Source organism: Gymnoscopelus microlampas (assembly GCF_963454915.1).
Source record: "Gymnoscopelus microlampas genome assembly, chromosome: 1".
NCBI lineage: Eukaryota > Metazoa > Chordata > Actinopteri > Myctophiformes > Myctophidae > Gymnoscopelus > Gymnoscopelus microlampas.
The window spans coordinates 24,313,766-24,334,945 of NC_139962.1; the positions used below are offsets into that span (position 1 = coordinate 24,313,766).

Below are 21,180 nucleotides of genomic sequence, written 5' to 3' on the forward strand. Positions count from 1 at the left end.
AGCAATCTTAGATCCTATTAATATCTGGAATCTAGAGTTGCAATACCAACCCTTGACAGCCCATACATCCAAACAGAAAAGTCCGATCTGATTGTATTAAACGATTTTAAACTCACCAACATTGCAGCTGTACAGAAAGCTTGGATTATCCTCTATCTGCAAAGTTTTTGTTTCATTAAAAATCCACCTTAGACATGGTATGAGCTACTTTCAGTAAAAACATTCTGTGCATATTCTACTTCAAAAACGTCCACAAACACAACACCAGAGAGAGCTCCACAAATCAAGTTCAACCCAGATTTGGCTCAAACAAGGGGTTTGGCTTCAAAACCACTCTAAAAGAGCACTTACAGGCAGGGGTGGACTGGGCAGCTGGCATACCGGGCATATGCCCGGTGGGCCGACCATTGAAGGGCAAGACCACTTTGGTAGAGGTTTGGGTTGTGTAGTTACCTTGCAAATCAAAAATAATTGCTCCATTGATTAGAAATGTATAATTCAAAATATGCTCCTCATTGACTTACATTAAAGTAAAACAGCTCTCAAAGTCACTCTTTTAGCACATAAACGAACACAAACAAAGCTGATTCAGACAATATATGGAGCGTCACCAAATCCAGTACTGTATATTTTTTTAATAAAAATGTTAACTTCCTGTAGATTTAGCCATTTTTATTAAGAAAACACGGACTAGATCCGCAGATCCGGATCTTCAAATATTAAAATCAGCAGGAAGTTGACATTTTTATAAAATTTAAAAAAAGTACTGGGTTTGGTGATGTTCTATATTGTCTGAATCAACTTTGTGTTGGTGAGTTTAAAGTCGTTTAACAAAAGTTTTACAGATCAGACTTTTCTGTTTGAATGTATGGGCTGTCAAGGGGTTGGTATTGCAACTATAGATTCCAGATATAAAAAATAGGATCTATTCTAAAGAGTTGCTTGCGGTTAAGCATATTAATATGGGGTTCTTGCATGAAGCCTGCATATTAATATGGGGTTCTTGCATGAAAACGTTTGAGATTGAGAACCACTGAGATGGACGATGTTTTACTCACCGGGTCCTCGGTGAAAGGCTCTGTGCCTTCCAGGTAAACCAACGCCATATTCATTGATTTAACCTTAACATATAAACACCTGCGGCTGTCCAGCCGCTCGAGTTGTCTAAACAATAATCGCAAATCCTAACGGCAGATAAAATAAATATCAAAAAAATAAAGTAGCCTATAATATTGACTTCCGGGCCCTTTTATATTTTCGTTGAAGAGATCTGAATTGACAGCACTAATTATAAACTTCCACCTCTCTAATAGCTTCTAGAGTTGAACAGGGAGTAGGCTAGTCTACGTTCACCAGCGGAGCGGTAGGGAAATGTCCATCAACAACCTAACAAATCATGATCAGGTTAGGTATGCTGATAAGGATCACCTGTGAGGTTCTGATTGATGACTTCTATGTCAGTCACGCTCAGTGGTGGAAAAAGTACTCACATGTTTGACTTAAAGGGACATTTCACTTTCAAAATGGTTGGGGTAATTGTAACGTCGTGACGTGACGTCTACTGAGGCTTTTGTGTTTCACCCCAGACAGTTTTTGAGTTTCTTGATTCAGTATTTAGATTTCTGATTTTTTTATCAGACACACCCCCTTCCTATACAAACCCATTGTAACTTTAAACTCCGTAGTTTAATAAAAACACACACCCGTCTTGGTTCTGGTGACAGATATTGTCCTGCGTGAGGGGCCGTGTTTTTTCAATAACTTTTTTCATTACATTTTAATATTTTTGGGGGGGAAATGTTTTTTTTTAAAGAAAACAATAATAATAATAAAAAAGAAAATACATTAAAAAAGTAATCTAAAAAACACGAACCCCTCATGTAGGCTATAAGGAGGTCATATGAGTCACCAGAACCAAGGACGGGTGTTTTCGATGAATCATGGTTAAAATGGAGTTTTAAGTTACAATGGGTTTGTATAGGAAGGGGGCGTGTCGATACAATTAATATTAATAATACTGAATCAAGCAACTTATTAACTGTTTGGGTGAAACACAAAAGCCTCAGTAGACGTTAAAATGACCCTTAACATGTTTAGAAGTGAAATATCCCTTAAAGTAAAAGTATCAATACTGCGATGTAGAAATATAAGTAAAAGTCCGGGAATTCAAAATGTACTTGAATAAAAATACAAAAGTATTGGTATCAAAATGTACTTAAAGTACCAAAAGTGGAAAGGAGTCATTATGCAGAATCTCACATTTCACAAGTTTTCAAATGTATAAAATGTATACAAATCTTTTGAAAATAGCAGATCTACAAGCTCACAATGTGTTGCATTGCAAGGCATTGTGAGCTTGTAGATCGGGTATTTTCAAATGGCTGAAATGTATAGGGCTGAAGTGGTACAAATGCTGAAGTGGTTACTGTTTTGTAATAATAATCCAAATCTACAAAGTAAGTAGTAACTTAAGTTTTCAAATAATTGTGATGGAGTAAAAGTACAATATTTGCCTCTGAGGCGTAGTTGAGTAGAAGTAAAAGTACTGAAGATTGGAAATACTCCAGTAAAGTAAAAAGTACCTAACATTTTTACTTTTTACAGTACTTGAGTAAATGTACTTAGTTACTTTACACCACTGGTCACACTGATTGACCACTTTGCATTTTGTTTTATGCATATATTAATGTATTTCTATGAACATTGTGTTTATTGTGATCATCTTTTTAAATCTTTTGTAAGGCTCTAGTGTAAGTATGAGTGTATTTTATAGTTGACAGTTGCTGAGAAATATTATCCATGATTAACATTGAATCATGGATCATAGGCATATGCTTAACTATGCAAAGAATCAAACTGATGAAAGGCTTTAAAATGTTTCATTTGGCTAGCCAAATGGATTATTGATATGTAAGTGATATTGCACTCATTTTTGTTGAGTGCAATATCTGTTCATGAGGTAGGCCAATTGTTTATGCCCCAAAATCATGATGGCTGATTTGACCTTTGAGACAAATAAGTGTGTCTGAAAATGTAGTTATTGTAGCTACCTTAAGAAAAGTAAGAATCACCATCATGATAAATATTTCATTTCATGTTTTAATTACACAGTTACATTGTTCAACACAGACATTAACCTGAATTAGAATGTTTTACAGCTTCACACATCCAACAGAGCGAACAGTTAAAGAGCGGTAATAGCAACAGGGAGGAAAGCATGCAAGAAATAAATAATACAAATCAGAATTTAATTCTTCTGGCACAGATCACTTCAGCTAAAATGGTAACAGGACCGTTAAAGAGGACAAAAAAAACTGAAAACTCTTCAAAGCGCCAACCTTTCCTACAGAAACAATTCTTTTTTCTGTAATAATGTATTGCACAATACAGTATATAATGCTTCCCTACACATATAAAACCAAACCTTTTTCCATTTGTGTATGTATGTAAAGGTAAAAACAGGACCATCCTGAGCCATGGCTTTTGGGGAAACAATCCACTACTTGCCATATCAGCTTCCTACTAAATCAGTGCTTACTTCATGGGAAAGACATGCCGCCATCACATTAGATGAGCCTTTGAACCTTCATTGGTAGGGAAACACAGTTGCCAACCTGCAAACATGTGCCTTTTTTAAAAACATATACTTTGTCCCTATCGTGTATACTGTATAACAGAATAAATAAACAGATGTTTTGAGACCCTTTCATGATTTTCACAACAGGAAAGCACTTATGCATTTGCCATTTACTATACCTTAACAGAATGCTAAGAAAGAATATGACACAATAATACACCTCGGCACAAAAGTGGTTTCACACAAAGTGAAAACAGAAAATAATTGATCTATTCTGTCCTATCTAATGATAGTCACTGGGAGGAATCCCAGTGAATGATACTGGTAAACTGGTTGCTCACTCCATTGCAGCTACACTCCCTTTGTGGGACTGTGTACAATCACCTCATGTCCCACCACATCTACCCCAAAAGAAAAGTGTTCTAATCCTGGGCCAGAACACAAAACACATGAACATGAAAATAAATAAAAAGGTATCTGTAGCTTTTGGTTGGATTTTGGTCATTCTTAAGTGGTCATTGAGTTTGGTTTTGTTTTGTTTTTCTGAGGGCTGACTGGCAGGCAAAAAGCACTTGGGATTGAATGGAATTGACATTTCAATGTGGATCTGGTATGCTAATGTATTTTACTCTCACTCTAAGAAAAGATCTTTTGAATCTGAACCATTAGTCTGTTAAGGATGTTTCATTAAAGCTCTGGAGGTTTCAAGTAGTTTATACAGAGGTGACTAAAAGATATTAAAGAACTAACCGCCATTCACACACAAACACACACCACATGCATTCAATATAATATCTCTGCAAGGCTTTGTACTGCAAGAACACTCAAAGCAATCAGTAGGCATGCTATAAAGAGCTCCTCCTATTGTTCGGAGGAATTGTTTGATATATAGAAAACAAGCTGTTTGATTGCTTTAATTGCTCATTTACATACCATATCTCATACTCAGCCTGTTGGTTGAGTGTGTTCTTTACTTGTGTGCTCTGACCGTGTGTATTTCAGACACTTTGGTTAAATGGTATAGTGGAGTTCTAACCTCATTATTTCTGGTCTTACAATACACAGCATGTCAGAGCCTACTCTGGCAATGCAGGATTACTTTGGTCTGTGCTTTTATTGGTTTTGGACTACAAATGCCATGTAATGGTTGGTTCTGTTTTTATTTTGGTAATGGTAAATGTGTACTGAATACACGTGAAGTCTGATAGAGTATAGAGTATACACATACAGTATACAGTGTCTAGTTAAATGCCAACAATTCTGGCGACTATTGCCATAAAAATAGAACAAATTATATTACATCTAGTGGAAATAAATATCCCTTCACATGATTCACAATGCCAATTCCGTTCAATGCCATTGTTTTAAAAATGCACAAAGTTCCCATGCCTGTTCTCAGCCCAGCTTTCAAAGTCCAGGTCAACCTCTCCTGGTGGTTAGCTGTATGGTCACAGGAGGTAGCTAGTGTGAGGGGGCTTGTAAAGAGAGGCCTGTGGTAGTGGTGATGAGATTAGACGGGAGGACAGAGGGAAAGAGGAGCGAAATACAGGAAAAGGCTGAATTCAATGCCATATCTCAAGGTATGATAGAACACACAGACATAGACAGATGCATGGGTAGCCAAATGCCAGAATTTCCCTTTTGACAATATGTTATTTGTTGTTTTTCAAATTTGGTCCATCACTAGAGGTATGACACCAATTTTGTTAGGGATTAGACTAGTAAGAATTACATTTGCTTGAGAATGACCGTTCTTTATAGCTTGTTTATGCAAGCTATAAATGCATTTTCGTCGAGGCCGATTATTCTGCCAGTAGTCTTAACAAAAAACATGAAAGGGGAAATGCTACTCACTTCTTGGCTTGGACAAATGTTAATCAGTGCCAAATCATCGATGTACCCTTTAGTCGATCGTATATCAAACTGCATCTTAAGAAATAATGCAATATAACTGGGGTTTAACAGATACGGTATAAACAAAAAAAGCTTTGAGGTTAGTTTTCCTGTAGCTTAACACTGGTGTATCTCTTACTCCTACAGTAAACAGTATGTAGGTGAGTGATGGTTTGTCTTGCACCAGGTGGTGCAGGGCAAACATACATAGCGTACATAGACACAGGTTGTTGAGGACGAGGTGGCACTAAAGCCCAAAGGATGACAATGTTTCACAACGAGCCCCAAGACTGAACGAAACTCAACACAGTAAAATCCTGAGAGTTAATTTAACTCTGTGTGTACAAAAGGGTCCATTTGTACACTTTCAGAATTAAAGTAACACTCGGGATTTTACAGTGAAGGTTTGACTTTGAATCCCACATTTGATGTGTCGTAATTCTTCTCAAGTTTTAGATGGGCCTAAAAACCTGTGTCCCCTTTTTTTTGTTTACCAGCATGCTGTTGAATCCTCACCAGTAGGATGAAAACTGACCTGAGGCCGATGAAGCACACTACAAGACACTGACAAGATAAGTCAGTTAATTAATCCACCAAATGTAAAGAAAAAAAACAAAACAAGGTGAAAATAATATATTATCTTTGTTTCTGTCAAAGTCTTTTGGCTGGCATGACAACTTTGGACTTAATTCAAGAAATGTTGTAGTGTCCATCCAACCTTAATTAGTCTTCATCCCTTTTTCAGCTACATGTGTAGTGTTTCTGTATGGACGTTTGACTTCTGCTCCATACAGAATCTCATCACTTTGATCTGTGAAATTTGAGTGTTTTAAATGCTACGAGAAAAGATGACTGATAAATTTGAGAAAAGAACAAACTCTGAGAAAATTATATTCCGGACATTTGACTTTAAAGGTTTCTGTTATTTGGCAAACACATTTTTGGACCTCTTTAAATACTATGTACATTCACATTAAGTTACTGATGTTACTTTAAATATATTTATATGTATCTATATTATATGACACCCTATGGGCAGTTGTTGAGGTTCCATTCAGTAGCTGAATTCTCTTCATATTGCACCTCCGTCCTCTCACTGTCTTACAATGCGAGCAATACAAAATATTCTACAAGAGGAGTTTCATCTCATTGATATAGATACAACAAATTAAACAATAAGTACAACATGGGGCTTTGCCTCGTAAAAGAGTGTCCTTGCTCTGACTTCAATATTCAGCCCAAACTAAAGGAGGAAAAATGAAAGAAAAACAAAGTCCCATCTTTCTGGATATACACAAGGGCAGCACAGGTGGACGTCAGCGACAAGAGACATTATTGAAAAAACCCAAAGCAAATAAAAGGAGTATCTACAAGCAGGTTTGATCCCTTCCCACGCGACTTCTCAGAGGCTCTGTCCAAAGTAGGCTGGGGGTCCAGGGCCAGTGGTGGGGAGGAGCAGAGAGGGGTTGATGAGGAGGCGAGGGGAGGTAGAAAGAGAGGAGAAATGAGTCTACACCGCTCATTACGAGGCTCTTTAGTCTGTTTATCATGCTTTGGAAAAGGAGGGAGAGAATGAAAAGGTAACAGCAAATATCTCCTCTTCATGGAGCTTGTTTAAAAAAACAAAACAAAAAAACAATTTAAAAACAACCTTTCCATATTTCTCCATATTATACAATGCTTTCTTGGACATTTTTTTTTATTTTTTTTTATCAAGTTTGTTTTTTGAGGTTTTCGGGCAACTCCGTTTCTTTTTTCTTTTTCTTTTTTTGCCATGTTATCTTCTTTCCAAATAGCTTTCCTTTCCTCTTTTTCTCTGTCCTCTCTGTTACTGTTCAGTGTTCACATAAATCACTCATTGGCAGGGTCTCCGTCCATTCCAATAAACGTATCTGGCGGGCAAGTTCACCACGATGTCCATTCTTGTGTTCACTAGTCTGGGCCGTCACTGAGGAATCACTGTTGGTTTGTCCAGGCTTGCAGCAGGCGGCTACAGAGCATAGAATGGCACAGTCTACGTACAGTATGTCTGTCTGACTGTCTCTGGGTGCTGTTCTGTAGCACCTCTGCAGTCTGGCCCTCTCAGGGCTGGCTTAAACTTGATTCATGCTTCGGCAACAGTGTAGCTCGTCAAAAATAACACGTCTTCAATTGAAAAAAAAAAGAGATATTTTTTTGCAGAGCGACACCGTTCCCGAAGCATGAATCAGGTTTTATCTGCTGAGGAGGGGATGTTGCTTTGCGTTTGGTTACAAGATGAGTGCTTCTCCTTATCTCTTACTTCCTCACTTTGGCAGTGTAATACAAAGGTTTGGATCATGTTATTATTATTTTTTTCTTCTTTGAATTCATTTGGGTTCACAATGGTGCAGAGAGGTGAGTCCGGTGTAGATTTTCTTGGCTCGCTAGCAAGGTAGTTAACAGTTTAAAATTTATTTTCATATCATCATTATTATTAGCATCATCATCGTTATTCATTTAGAATATTTGGACTTTTCTTTAATTTCCCTTAAAGCCAAAAAAAGAAATATCAGATAAATAACTGTTTCTGAGGAATAAATCGCTTCAATGAATTTTTCCCCCCTTCCCTCCTTCAATGGAAGAAAGGTACTATTCTCCACCCCCACGCGTCTTCTCAAAGACACTGTGCAGGAAGTGCCACTTCTGTGAGAGGTGTGATATAGTAGTGCACACGTCAGGGGCTGGGCATTGCTGTCACTGGTGCTGAATTAAAGGGAAATCCTATCCAAGTGCTAAGCAATTAGTTAACTTCTCTTCAGTGTTATGTTTCCACACATCCTGTATTGCCTGAGGGCACATAGTCTTATATCAAAGCTCACATCATCAGCAAGTAAGCCTGATATGTTTTGTTATTGAACACGGGGAGAGGAGTCACTGTACCTTCCATGCTTTACACTACACTGAAACCCAGACTGGAGTCTCTATGTGTGTGGAAGGGGGTGATGTAGAGAAGTATATCTGACTGACAGAAGTATCTTTTATATTTCTTTTTCATCATCAGCTGTACTGTGAAATCCTCAGTGATAATCCATCCATTTGTATCGCAGAGTGTACAAATGTAACCAAATGGACTCGTAAGGGTCCATTTAGTTACATTTGTATACTCTCAGAGTTAAATTAACACTCAGGATTTCACCGTGTATAACTTTGAGCGCTTCAGTGAGTCGAGAGTGAAGCAGGGAAAGAGGAATGGGTGCAATGTGCGATGAAGATTCCTCAGTTTGGTTTTGTTTTCGTTGGAGTGTCGGGCACTGTAGCGTCTAGTGTCCAAAAAAATAAAGGAGTGAAGGGCTCAGAGGTCAGCGAGAGGTGGCGTCCAGCAGGGCAGGGGTGGCCGGGGTGGTGGAGCGAGAGGCACTGCTGGAACTGCTCTCCTTCGGGCTGGCAGAGACGCTTCCACCACCACCTCCTATACAGGCCTGGCCTGCCAGGGACAGGGCGCCTGGCGGAGTGCTCTCCGAATGGGTGGGGGGCGCGCTGGAGGACGCAGAGGACGACGGGGTCCCCAGCGGGACGCTGCTGCCCCCCGGCAGTCCCTGCAGACCCTGGCCGCAGACGTGGTGGTGCTTCTCCCAGTCCTTGTGCTGGCAGAAGGAGCCGCAGTAGCGAGCCGTGTTGCAGCCACTGCACGTCTCGCTGGCCTTCCTGCCGCAGTTCCAGCAGCTCTGGGAAGACAGTGGGGGGAGAAGCGGGTTGATAAAAATAAGTCTCATCTAATAGAAGTTTCGGCTGTTGTGCTACATCTTTCTTTTCTTTTTTTTTCAGTTTCTTTACTTACGGATGATGTATTTTTAATACTTACTGTATTAACCACTTATGGCTTAGACTTGTCGTACCATGAATAGTGAAAATAGACGATCTATAAGCTCAAAATGCTATTTTTGAAAATGTTAACATTTTTTGAACATTTTAAACAGTTTTTGTATACTAATAATAATAATATAATTTAATGTTATTATTATCATTATTATTATTATTATTTAATTTGCCTTCTTTGCACATGGATTTGATTTAAATGTTTCAAGTCGTGGTCCAAGGCCATGGTCAGTGGTACCAGCAGGTGGTGGTCAACTGCTCTCTAACGGCCTCTGTCTGGCATTCTGCTCCAACCATCTGGGTCTGCCTGCCTTTATTTACACAGGCAGCTGGACAGCCTCCTCTATAATCAAAATGGCAACACAGTGCTAGACCAGAGCAGCAGCAGCCAGCTGTACTGTAGGCGAAGTCAATTTTTTCCTGGTATGACATGTGGACGCATGAGCTCAGATGCCCTATATGACTGGCTGAGACCGGGGGAGGGACTCATGTTGGTTAAGATGATAACCTATTCCGTCCACCGTGGCTTGCCTACTTGGACGGCACGCTCATCGACGCACAAGGCCGTTGACAGCTCGGCTGTCGGTTCGCTTGGGCGCTCTTCATGAGCCTCAAGGCCTTGCTGTCGATGCGCCTGCCTTGTTTTAAAGTGATTAAAAAAGTAATGCAGGACGAGTGCTCCTGTTCGCTGCAGTACTGTAGCTCACTGCTAAACCATCATCAAGCAGTGAAAATGAGGAGATTGCACATGACACAGACCACACAACAGGACCGGGGGACCAGACTACCGGACATGGGATGAGTGCAAAGAAGGGGAACGAGGGGGAAGAGTTGAGGAAGCGAGTGAATAATGAGCAAGTGAGGACATGAGAGCATACCGCAAAATCCTGAGCATTGTTCAACCCTGACTGAGACTGTCATGGAACTGCTTCTCTACTGTCAAAATGTACTTTACTTGTACTATATTTTTCTCAGTTAAATGAATGCTCAGGATTTTACAGCGTGGCATAGCGGGTGGGGGGTCTGTGATACTCACTTCACTTGAGTCCTCCTGCTGGTTGATGACAGTCAATGCATCCTCGGAGGCCTGCCGCTTGGCGTCGGCCAGGGCCCTCTCCATCTTAGAGCGCTCCACTGAGATCATCTCGTGAGCTTTCCTCTCAGCGTCTGACACCGCCTTCTGCAGCTCTGACATCGCTTGTCTCTTCACCTCATTCACAGCCTCCTCTGCAGAGAGAGAGAGAGAGAGGGACCGAGAGAGAGGTAGGGAGGGAGAGAGAGGGAAGTAGGGAGGGAGAGAGAGAGGTGTTACTACTGAAGGCTAGTGGTTCTCAAACATTTTCATGTCAAGGACTTATATGTATTTGGCTGTGGACCCCCCATCTTAAAATATTTTGTGCCAGGGACCCCCATACAAGATTTGTGTTGTTTCGTTGTGGAGCTTGTTGATCAGCTATTTTCAAATGGCCTATGTATATAGGGTTAAAGTGGTTGAACACATTTTGCTGGGGACCCCCTGGGATCCCCTCAAGGACCCCTCTGGGGTCCCCAGACCCCATTTTGAGAACCACTGCTACCTATTCTGTCCCCTGCGTCCTCCTTTATTGATGGTGTTGTGGGAAAATTGCAAATCTACAAGCACACGTCTTATAGTGAGCTTGTGAATCTGCTAATTTCCACTACGTGACGCCGTCGTGCGACGCAGTATAAAGTAAGCATAAGCTTTTTTCTTGTTGTATCTCAGCTAACAGATGTACATCATCCAAGATTTAAAACCTTCTGTCAGAATAAGACAGCAGACAGACTTGAATAATTAATTCAAACACGTCTCGCAGCAATCATTTTCAGTGCTGACAACAGCAGATGTCTCCAAACTTTGTTCACCAACTTCAATATTAACCCAGTGGTCTGGGATTCCCTGCTGTTCATAAATTGCCCTCCTGCCATTAGAATGAGTCAATGGGAAAACAAAACAAATAAAACACTTAAAAGTGAAGACACTGAATTGCCTCCCCATCAGTGATGTATAACGTCACTGCAGGAGTTCCCATGAAGGAGACGTTAGCCTGTGGCCTTTTGTTCTACAAATGCCAGCACGTACATGAGTGAGGAGGCTGTGTTTTTAGAACAGGCAGGTGCGCAGACTCCTTTACAGATGGCAGTCTAAAATAGGAGTTTCCAGAGCCCCCAACGCTCAATAAAAGGCAGGAGTGATTGTGGTTTGCCATCTTTCCTCGCTCTCCCCACAGGAAAAACAAAACAAGCGTACATTTTCCATACCTTGCAGAGCTCTAGAGAATACTGTGGAGAAAGGGGCAGCTAAATTTACAAGGTTTAGAATTATGCCAAGAGGCAATTACTAAATTGATATGTCACGACCACAAGAAGTTTTCAGCCAATGAAAACTTTTGTCCCAGCAGTCATGACATTTAAGAGACTTGAGAGATACTGTTCTCTCCACTGCTGCATTATCTGTGAGTCTGTCCGTGTAAATGAGTGAACTCATGCAGTTGGCACTCGCCCAGTTGTCTCAAACTACAGCTGTGTCGAGAAGAAGGCAGCAAGCGCGTGTGTGTGCGTGTGCGTGTGCGTGTGTGTGTGTGTGTGTGTGTGTGTGTGTGTGTGTGTGTGTGTTGAGCCAGATATTCTCCTCGTGTTCTGCTGAAGTAGTTGGTATTCTGTCGATCCTCCCAAGCCCCCCCCCCCACCCCCCACACACACACACACACACACACACACACACACACCACCACCACTTTCACACACATCCTGTCTTTACCTTCATCCTTCATTTTATTTCCCCTTTTTTTCCTCCTTGTATTATTGCCCCCACCCGCCACCCCCACCCCCTCACACACCACTACTACTATCTGCACCATCCTAAGCTTCTCAGCTATCAGGGCTAATACATGCACCACTAAGATTAGTTGGCAAATTTAATTAATTCTTATCAAGGAGACTGCATAGCAGATGCCAGGGCAATTAGCACTTAATGGAAAACACGGGGCAGCAATATTAACGTTTTAATTCCGCCGGGAATGTGCGTTTCTGTCCGCTTTTTCACACTTCTGATCTTGTTTTCTAAACGCACCGGAGTCTCTTCACCTGAACCAGACCAGAGAGTACGTGTCTGGCATCAATTAATAGGAAGAGGTGCTACAGCTTCCTCCATACAAAATAGCTGGCTGCTGAGGCAGCAGTGAGATAAACCCCATTTATACAGAGAAGAGAGATGGCATCACACTAGAGCTTAACTGAAAATATATCAAAACCGATATTTAGAAGAACCAATAACATTAACTGGATATCCCCCCCCCCCCCACCTTATATATCAACAAAACAACTTAAATCCTGATCTCCAAGCTCACAACGCCTCCCGCCGCAGCGAGTTGTGAGTTTGTAGATCGGGTATTGTTGGCATGCAACATCAACGCACAACGTAAGAATAAAATATGCATGTAAATATACCATTTATTGCAGTTCAAGCAGCTGCGATATGTGCAATATATTGTGCATGTTGATATTGCGATGACGAAACATTTTCGATACATTATGCAGCCCTAGCGGCGAGATGGTAGGAGGTGAGGTGAGGTGCGTTACTCACCCTGCTTGTTTTGGAGGTGCTTTAGTGCTGGGGAGAGCGGGATGCTGGTGGTACCTGGATGAAAGACAACTATGCTATTAAAAGAGCTTTGTTTTTTTTTCTGCAGGTGAAAATGCAGCACAGTATTTTGCAGACAGCAGCAGCATATTTCCTACAGTAGGTCGGGTATTGGTGGATGACTGCAACATAATAGTGCTGGGACCGGGGATGGACCAGAGCTGAGCTGGGATAACAATATCTGCTATACAATATCGTCGCTGTCGGGTGGAAACCTTGTATGTCCAAAATTGTGACTTTTCAGAAAATGTAAAAAATAACCTGTGTTCCTATGGATCCAGTGTAGTTATTATTTAGTCACAAGATCTTGTTAATGCTTTTCATTGGTTCAATAATAATAAAACCCTCAGACACACTTAACCACTTTCACTTTTAAAGTGGTAAAGCGTTGTGAGCAAGCTCACAATGCGTTGTGAGCTTGTAGATTGGTTATTTCAGCTACAGTACTTTGTGTGACACTGTAGTATGATAAAGTAGGGCATTCATTTGCAAAAAAACATAACAAGTCTAAAATATGGAGATACAAGGTTTCTGCATGATATACAGAAAGGCCCAAACAATGCAACCCTTCCATCTACTGGACCACACTTCCACGAAAACATGAGGCAAATTATGCTTGTCAGGATACCATTGTAACCGACATTACCCAATTCAACGATCCCAGGGGGCCTTTGTTTGGTTCAACAAAATTATGTTTATGTATTGTGCAGAAGCTATACTGTTAGCTGTCACAATGAAAAGCAGTGTGAAGTCAGAGGTTTCTGTTTTTCTGATTCCAGTGGAATCCAGTTATAATGCTGGGACAACAGCCTGGTGCTGTACTGCTGTGGCCCGCCTCGGGCCAGGTGACTGCATTTTCACTGCAAGTATAACTGCAGTGGCCTTTCATAGTGGTGACAGATGGAGAGTGTTTAGCCCTAATGACTCAGAGGGCCTCCAATCCTCTGGCCTTATGGACCTGCAAACTGCAAGGCCTCTGTTCTGTCTCTGCCTCAGGTAGTGTGTGTGTGTGTGTGTGTGTGTGTGTGTGTGTGTGTGTGTGTGTGTGTGTGTGTGTGTGTGTGTGTGTGTGTGTGTGTGTGTGTGTGTGTGTGTGTGTGATTGTGTGTGTGTGTGTGTGTGTGTGTGTGTGTGTGTGTGTGTGCGTGTGCGTGTGCGTGTGCGTGTGCGTGTGCGCGTGCGCGTGCGTGCATATGTGTGTGTGGGCACATGTGTGGTGGGATGCCAAACATTTACTGCTCAGCTCTAAGGGGTATCCCCCTTGGCCAAGAAATATATTAGGCTTCTGGGGCGTCATTTATAAAACTGCGCGTGCATTCCATACTAAAAGTTTATTATGCGGGAAAAGAGACAGATTTATAAAACTGTGCACATGCATACCTGCACGATACTCTCCCTTTTAGATCCTGCATTGATTTATAAAACCGTGCACACGCATACCTGCACGATACTCTCCCAGTCCCTTTATATCCTGCCCTCTTCACTTCCACAATTAACCATAATGATTAATGCATTTGAGCAGATCAATACAACTGAAACCCGTGTGAAGCAGTGGCTAAGACAACAAGAGCTATACATCAATGATAAACCACTGACTACTTTAGTTAAAAAGCCAGCAAAATGACTATAATGAGCAGTAACTTTATCAAGAAGCCAGCCATCAGACACTAGTCCAGTCTGTTGCCTTCACTGCTGTGTCTCAGAAAAGTAATCGTGGGTTGAGTCAGGCCATCGAGCTACGTTTGTCAGAATCATATTTGCACGATCACACACATACAAGTCTAATAGAAGGCTGTGTGATTTGATAGGGAGTGAAATGAATTGTGTGAGAAAGGTCATTAGAAGGTTTAGCTTTATAGCGTTTCACTACATTCCTGTCATTGTTACTAATTGTCTCCACATGTGTCAGACAGTGCTGTACTGGTGTGCACATTCTCCCATCAAATTCGTTTTATAAATCTACCAACTTTTGCGCAGGAGGTGGTGCGTTTTGTCCCATTTTGTGTGTACAGCGGTTCATGTAAATGAGGCCCCTATTCTTAGATAGAGCTACTCAATGCATGTGGACCATGCAGAGGACATAACAGGGGACCGTGGTTGTTGACTCTTACCAGCTTTCCTCCAGATCTCTTCAGGCAGGTATCCTGAGGCAGGCCTGTGCAAGAAGTCTCGGTGGATCTCTGAAAAATGCACACACAGCAACACGCACACACGCACACGCACACACACACACACACACACACACACACACACACACACACACACACACACACCCTCAGTTTCTGGACTTATTTTTTGGGGCAGCATTAACCCATTAAGACCAGCGACCGATTCTACAAATGCCTTCTAAATCAGTAGTTCTCAAACTTTTTCGTGCCAAGTATCTGGCCGCGTACCCCCCCATCGGAAAATAGCCGATCTACATGCTCAGAAACGTGTTGCGATCCATGACTTCTAGTTTTCACTCTGTAAGAGAGGAGCTGTGTAGCACTGAGTAGATCTGTCTATGTTTTGTGATTTTTTCTGTATCCAGATGGCTGCTTGGCACAAAATGAATTTCCGCAAGGACAATAAAGTATCTATCTATCTATCTATCTATATATCTATCTATCTATGTATCTATGTATCTATCTATATAACTATCTATCTATCTATCTATCTATCTATCTATCTATCTATCTATCTATCTATCTACATGCAACGTGTTGTGAGATCGGCTATTTTTGGGAGAAAGAAAAACAAATGCCTATAATGATATGCCCAAATAGGGACACCAGGTTGAAAGTAGTTACATTGAGGGGCTGAAAGTCATAAACTGTCAGCAATACTTGATGAATTGCAGTTAATAGGAGGCCAAATTCAACAACAGCAAAACGATATTAAAAAAAAGTCTCAGTTGTCAAATTGTTATGTATCCAGTTGCTCAGTACATCCAAAACACATGCATTTCTGCTCAAAAGTATTTTCTCAATTTTTTATTCATCTTTTCATTCACCGTAAAGGCATGCGAGAAAAACGAAAGAATCTCCATGAATTCAAGGCATCACGGGGTATTCCTCTGAGCATAAACAAAGCCCCCCCCCCCCCCTGACCCCGACTCCCATTATGGCCAGAAGTTTTGCTCAGGTTAATTACTTCCTGTGTGCCTTTCTTTCTGTCTGTGGATTCGTAGTGATTTTCGGCAGCAGCGGCTTTTAGTACCTATGTTCTGAGGCTCGCTGCTGTTAGCTGTGTTGGAGGAGTTGTGGTGAGGAGGAGGGAGAGGAGGAGGAGGAGGAGGAGGGCGATGTTGCTGTCCGTTGCTCCCACCTTTTTTCATCTCCTCCACGTCGCTGTAGCGCCGTATCCAGTGGTTCATCTCCTCGCGGTCTGCCTCCTGGCAGCGGCGCAGCACCGTCAGGGAGCGTCGCGTCTTCTCCACCATGTCCATGATGCAGTTCAACAGCTGAAGACGCATAGAAGGGACAGGACGAGGTTCAGATGACGCACGACACATCGCCTTTACCGTCACTGTGGTGTGGGTGACGGCTGATTTAAGCGGTCAAACATGGCCTGAGTCTAAAATTAATTAGGACACTGAGCTGGGTGTGACCTTTTTAAAATAAGTGGTTCTCAAACTTTTTCATGTCAAGAACACTCAATTTCATATGTATTTGGCCACGAACCCCCATCTCAAGGACCCCTGGGGATCCCCAGACCCCATTTTGAGAACCCCTGTTTAAATCAGCCATCACCGACACCACAGTCACATGACAGAGGAAAATAGAAGTGAAAGGTCATTTGCAACTGCAAACCACCTGGATTTTAACCTAAGTCTCCTGGAAGTGAAACCAAACACAAACACCCAAGGGAGATATTTGGCTTCTGAGCTACAAGCAGGGCTGCTCTACTACACAGATACTGAGGCTTAATCACAACACATCAATATGAACGTCCTTCAAAACAGTACAATTCTTAGTGTTCATTTATCCATTTGTAACTCCAAGAGTTACAAACCTTTACAGGTCCCTTTGGAGACATTTGGTTACATTTTGTTACATTTGTACATGACTAAAATACACTGAGTTTTTTTTACTGTGTAGGGAGCACTGAATAGAAGCACTGTGTTACTGTAGGTGGGTGGATATAAACAAGAGAATGTGTGTGTGTGTGTGTGTGTGTGTGTGTGTGTGTGTGTGTGTGTGTGTGTGTGTGTGTGTGTGTGTGTGTGTGTGTGTGTGTGTGTGTGTGTGTGCGTGCACGTGCGTGTGCTTCTATTGAAGTGCGGCATAACAATGGCAATGTAACAGCTGGGCTACTGATGGAAAAAAACAAAAACAAAAACGAACCGATTCCTTCCACCCTTCTGCTCCATGCTTTGCCTGTTAAACCGCCTTAAGTCTCTCTCGTCTCCTTTCCTTTCTTCCTTTCTAAACACTATGTCAGGGTTTTTATTTTCCACCCTTCATAATGTTTCCATTCTCCTCTGGTTCTGTTAAATTGGTTTGACATGCTCTGCATTAAGTCCATATTTTTCCTCGTATTCACCCTTCATCTCTCTCTCTCTCTCTCTCTCTCTCTCTCTCTCTCTCTCTCTCTCTCTCTCTCTCTCTCTCCTCTCTCTCTCTCTCTCTCTCTCTCTCTCTCTCTCTCTCTCTCTCTCTCTCTCTCTCTCTCTTCTCTCTCTCTCTCTCTCTCTCTCTCTCTCTCTCTCTCTCTCTCTCTCTCTCTCTCTCTCTCTCTCTCTCTCTCTCTCTCTCTCTCTCTCTCTCTCTCTCTCTCTCTCTCCTGTATGCGCCGTGAGTTAGCTATATTTATTTCACTGAAGTGTTTCTAATTTGGCAGGGGTCCAGGCCAGGCTAGTTCCATCCATGACTGAAACCCTTGTCTCAGCTGCTCTCCCCAGCTGGAGCTGCTCTCTACTGGGTCCTGAGCTCCATCTGGGCCCTGTGTGCGTGTGTGCGTGTGTGTGTGTGTGTGTGTGTGTGTGTGTGTGTGTGTGTTCCCTAGGCTTGATGACACTGAGATGGGTCCTACTACACCTTGTATGCTTATGTTCAGGAGAGAAAAGAGGTTTTGTTTTGTTAATTCATCACGTCGGTGCAGACCTATTAAGGTCAGCTGTCCATCACATCCTAAAGTCTGGCACTGAGGTTCCTCCTTTGGTCAATACCTCCTGTCCTTGTCTGCACGTCATCTCTCTAGCACTAAAACCTACAGTCAGTGGTGGACAGTAACAAAGTACATCTATTTGAGTACTGTACTTAAGTACTTTTATTATATGTACTTTACTCGAGTATTTGTGTTTTTGGATACGACTTTCAATGACCCATATGACTTTCACTCCAAAATTTAGACACATATTGTGCTTTTGACTCCACAGGCATTTCTAGGAAAAATGTTTTATATTTTTGGGGGCGGAGGGGTCTAAATGTTAATACAGCAATGCATTGATATTAAAAATGTTGTACTTTGTAACTCAAGTACAAATTTGACAGAGCAACTTTCACTTGTACTTGAGTAATATTGGACCAGGAGTATCTATACTTTAACTCAAGTATTGAGGTTGAGTACTTTGTCCACCACTGCCTACAGTAGAATTCAGCCCTGCTTTCTGCTCCTGTGTACGGCACAAAGGGACTTTTGTCATCAGGAACAAAATAAAGAAGTCAGTGTTAAAAGAAACGTAGCTACCCCGCTGATGCGTACATTATCAAGATGCTTCCATTCCTCTGCCCACTCCCGATCGGTCAGGCGGTGATCGATCACTTCCTCCTGGCGTGCTCCGTGAACTGCTGCAATGCAAACACATGCGACAGCATCTCGGTCAGACACACAGCACTCAGACACAACTGACTGTCTGCCGCACAGTAAAACCCTCGACATCAATTTAACTTAGGGCTCAGATTGTTACAGCAAAAGAACACTGAGGATATTACTCTGCAGCAAAAAACACTGTAAGCTCCATTTAAAAAAATATAAAACAATAAAGGTGATGACGTCATTCATTCCTGAACTCTCTGAAGTTGGTGCATCATACATGACTGAAGTAGTGGTTGTACTAGTGCAGTCATTCTAACTCTGAGAGTGTACAAATGTGTACACTCTCAGAGTTACAGACCTGTAAGGGTCCATTTGGAATACCCTCAAGGAACGCCTGGGGGTCCCTGGACCCCACCACGACTGAACTAGTCTAGGACAAGTGTAAAATTTCTAAAAGTTAAATATTTCCAAAAGCATAAAACATTTCAAAAAGTTTCAAAAACCTCCCCTCTATTCCCAAAGAAGACAAACATTTTAAAGTTTGAACAAAGCTTCTGGGTGAAAGTATGACAGAGATAAAGCGAGCCAAAGTGTTGTGGAGGAAAGGTTACTTAGTAATGAAGAATGGTGAGAAGAACATAACTGTCTCAATGCATTTTACTCTTCCCTTGTAGGGGACATTATGGACACAGTGACATGGCATTCAATCCACAGATGAAATGGATATTCTATAAATCCTACACAATCGCCCTGTATGTTACAGTACGCCTGTTGAGCAAAAAATCAAAAACAAAACAAAAAACTTTCAACAAACAATTCAAAGTAGATAGTTGTTGAAAGTGTATATCTCACACCAAAACCACATCGGTTCAGTGGATTTGGTTTGGCAATTCACTCCTTTTCTTATAGGAGAGAGTCCTTGTCTGGCAGGAGGCAGACATATATGGATCGACACAGTGGCAGGACATAGGCATGCACGGCTGCAGGCTTTATATAGAGCCAATGCCTCATGGATTATCACACTGCACTGACAACTGGCCTTTGTTCTCAGCATACATACACCAAGAGACACTCTTTCCCACGTACACACAGTCAAGTCCTCAGTGTTCCTTTACCCATTTAAATGTACTTACACATTACACTCTCAGAGTTAAATTAACCCATTAAGACCTGGAAAAGCATGTGTCATTTTAGATTTTAAACACTTTGACCATTATTTTATACTTTGGCTATACAAAAATAGCAGATATACAAGCTCACCGAGTGCCACGCTATGAAAAATCATGAAGATTTGTTCAAATCTTTGAACATATATAAAAGCGAACATTTGTCAAATATTTTGTTCCAGGGACCTCCAGAAGAAAAGATTTGCACAAATGTTCAAGTTTTTTCAGAAATAGCAGATCTACAAGCTCATATATCTACAAGCTATGTATACTACAAGCTTGTATATCTGCTATTTTTGAATAGCCCAAAGTATAAAATAATGGTTATAGCTCAAATATGAAATGACACAGATGCGTTCCCGGATTGAATGGGTTAACAGATAATACAGACAAAAAACAACATATCCAGTCGTTCTCTCTCACTCGTTCAACCAACTGTATCACAGACTGAAACGTATCTTTTTTTCTCTGAATCACGCGAGCTGCTCTCTTCTTACCCGTCGGCCGGTGCCGCTCTCTGGCGTCGCGGTGTTCGTTGTGTCGGTAAGCGTCTCTGTAGTGGTGTGCCAGGGCCATGTCCTCCAGGCGGTAGTGTTGGGGACCCGCACCCGGGGGGTTGGGGGGGTGGGGCAGGCCGTTGGGAGGGTGCGTGGGGAGGCCGTTGGGCGGCGGGTGTGCAGGGAGCCCCGTGCTCGGGCTGAAGCGTTGGCTGGGGCTGAGGGTGCACGGCCTTTTGGCCAGGTGCTCTGGGTGCAGGCCATCTCTCTCTGAGCTGTCTTTGGTCCTGATGGCACAGGGGGGGACAATGATCAGTTGTTGTTAAAAGCTCTATTATGTCATTTATTTTAGTGAATACATTTTTATTTTGTCCAATATGTATGGTAGAGTATGTTAATACAATTGGGGTGGTTGTATTTGGTATCGCTGACATATAGATCCCGTGTCTAGGTTAGAGACAACCTTAGACACGATCCTGTTTCTGGTTTGACACAAAGTTTGACCTGAAGTTTATTACCTCACTGGTTAAAATTCCAGCACTTGCACAGGAGAAGGCTCAAATCCGGGGTAGAACAGTAAAGTTACATAGTGCAGCTGGCTGTCAAGAATCATTACATTTTACTTGATGACTGTTATTCAAATAAATTGGTTAAAGATTGAATTGTGTTATTGACATTGAGCATTGGAATCTAAAAAAAAAAAAATCTGTTTGCCTTTAAAAAAAAACAATTAACAGTAAATGTACATACTTTCCCTGTCCCAAATACCACCTCCAATATGGGACAATTATTGGTTAGAAACAGAAA

The 21,180-nt window shown here is 41.8% G+C and overlaps 1 protein-coding gene across 4 annotated transcripts in view; it reads right to left on the minus strand.

Annotated features, from left to right (window-relative positions):
• Positions 1-3,098: 3,098 nt before the first annotated feature.
• The window catches only part of cbfa2t3 (CBFA2/RUNX1 partner transcriptional co-repressor 3), a 65,533-nt gene continuing 47,451 nt past the window's right edge, over positions 3,099-21,180 (minus strand). For 3 of the 4 annotated variants that reach the window (XM_084057344.1, XM_084057346.1, XM_084057347.1), the window contains exons 6-12: positions 20,374-20,660; positions 18,642-18,742; positions 16,170-16,413; positions 15,080-15,148; positions 12,912-12,965; positions 10,344-10,534; positions 3,099-9,156 (exon numbers count right to left, since the gene is read on the minus strand). In XM_084057344.1, coding sequence (XP_083913470.1) covers positions 8,791-9,156; positions 10,344-10,534; positions 12,912-12,965; positions 15,080-15,148; positions 16,170-16,413; positions 18,642-18,742; positions 20,374-20,660 — 1,312 coding nt within the window. In that variant the 3' untranslated portion in view covers positions 3,099-8,790. The remainder of the gene's footprint in view (positions 9,157-10,343; positions 10,535-12,911; positions 12,966-15,079; positions 15,149-16,169; positions 16,414-18,641; positions 18,743-20,373; positions 20,661-21,180) is intronic. The other variant, XM_084057345.1, reaches the window with a different exon arrangement.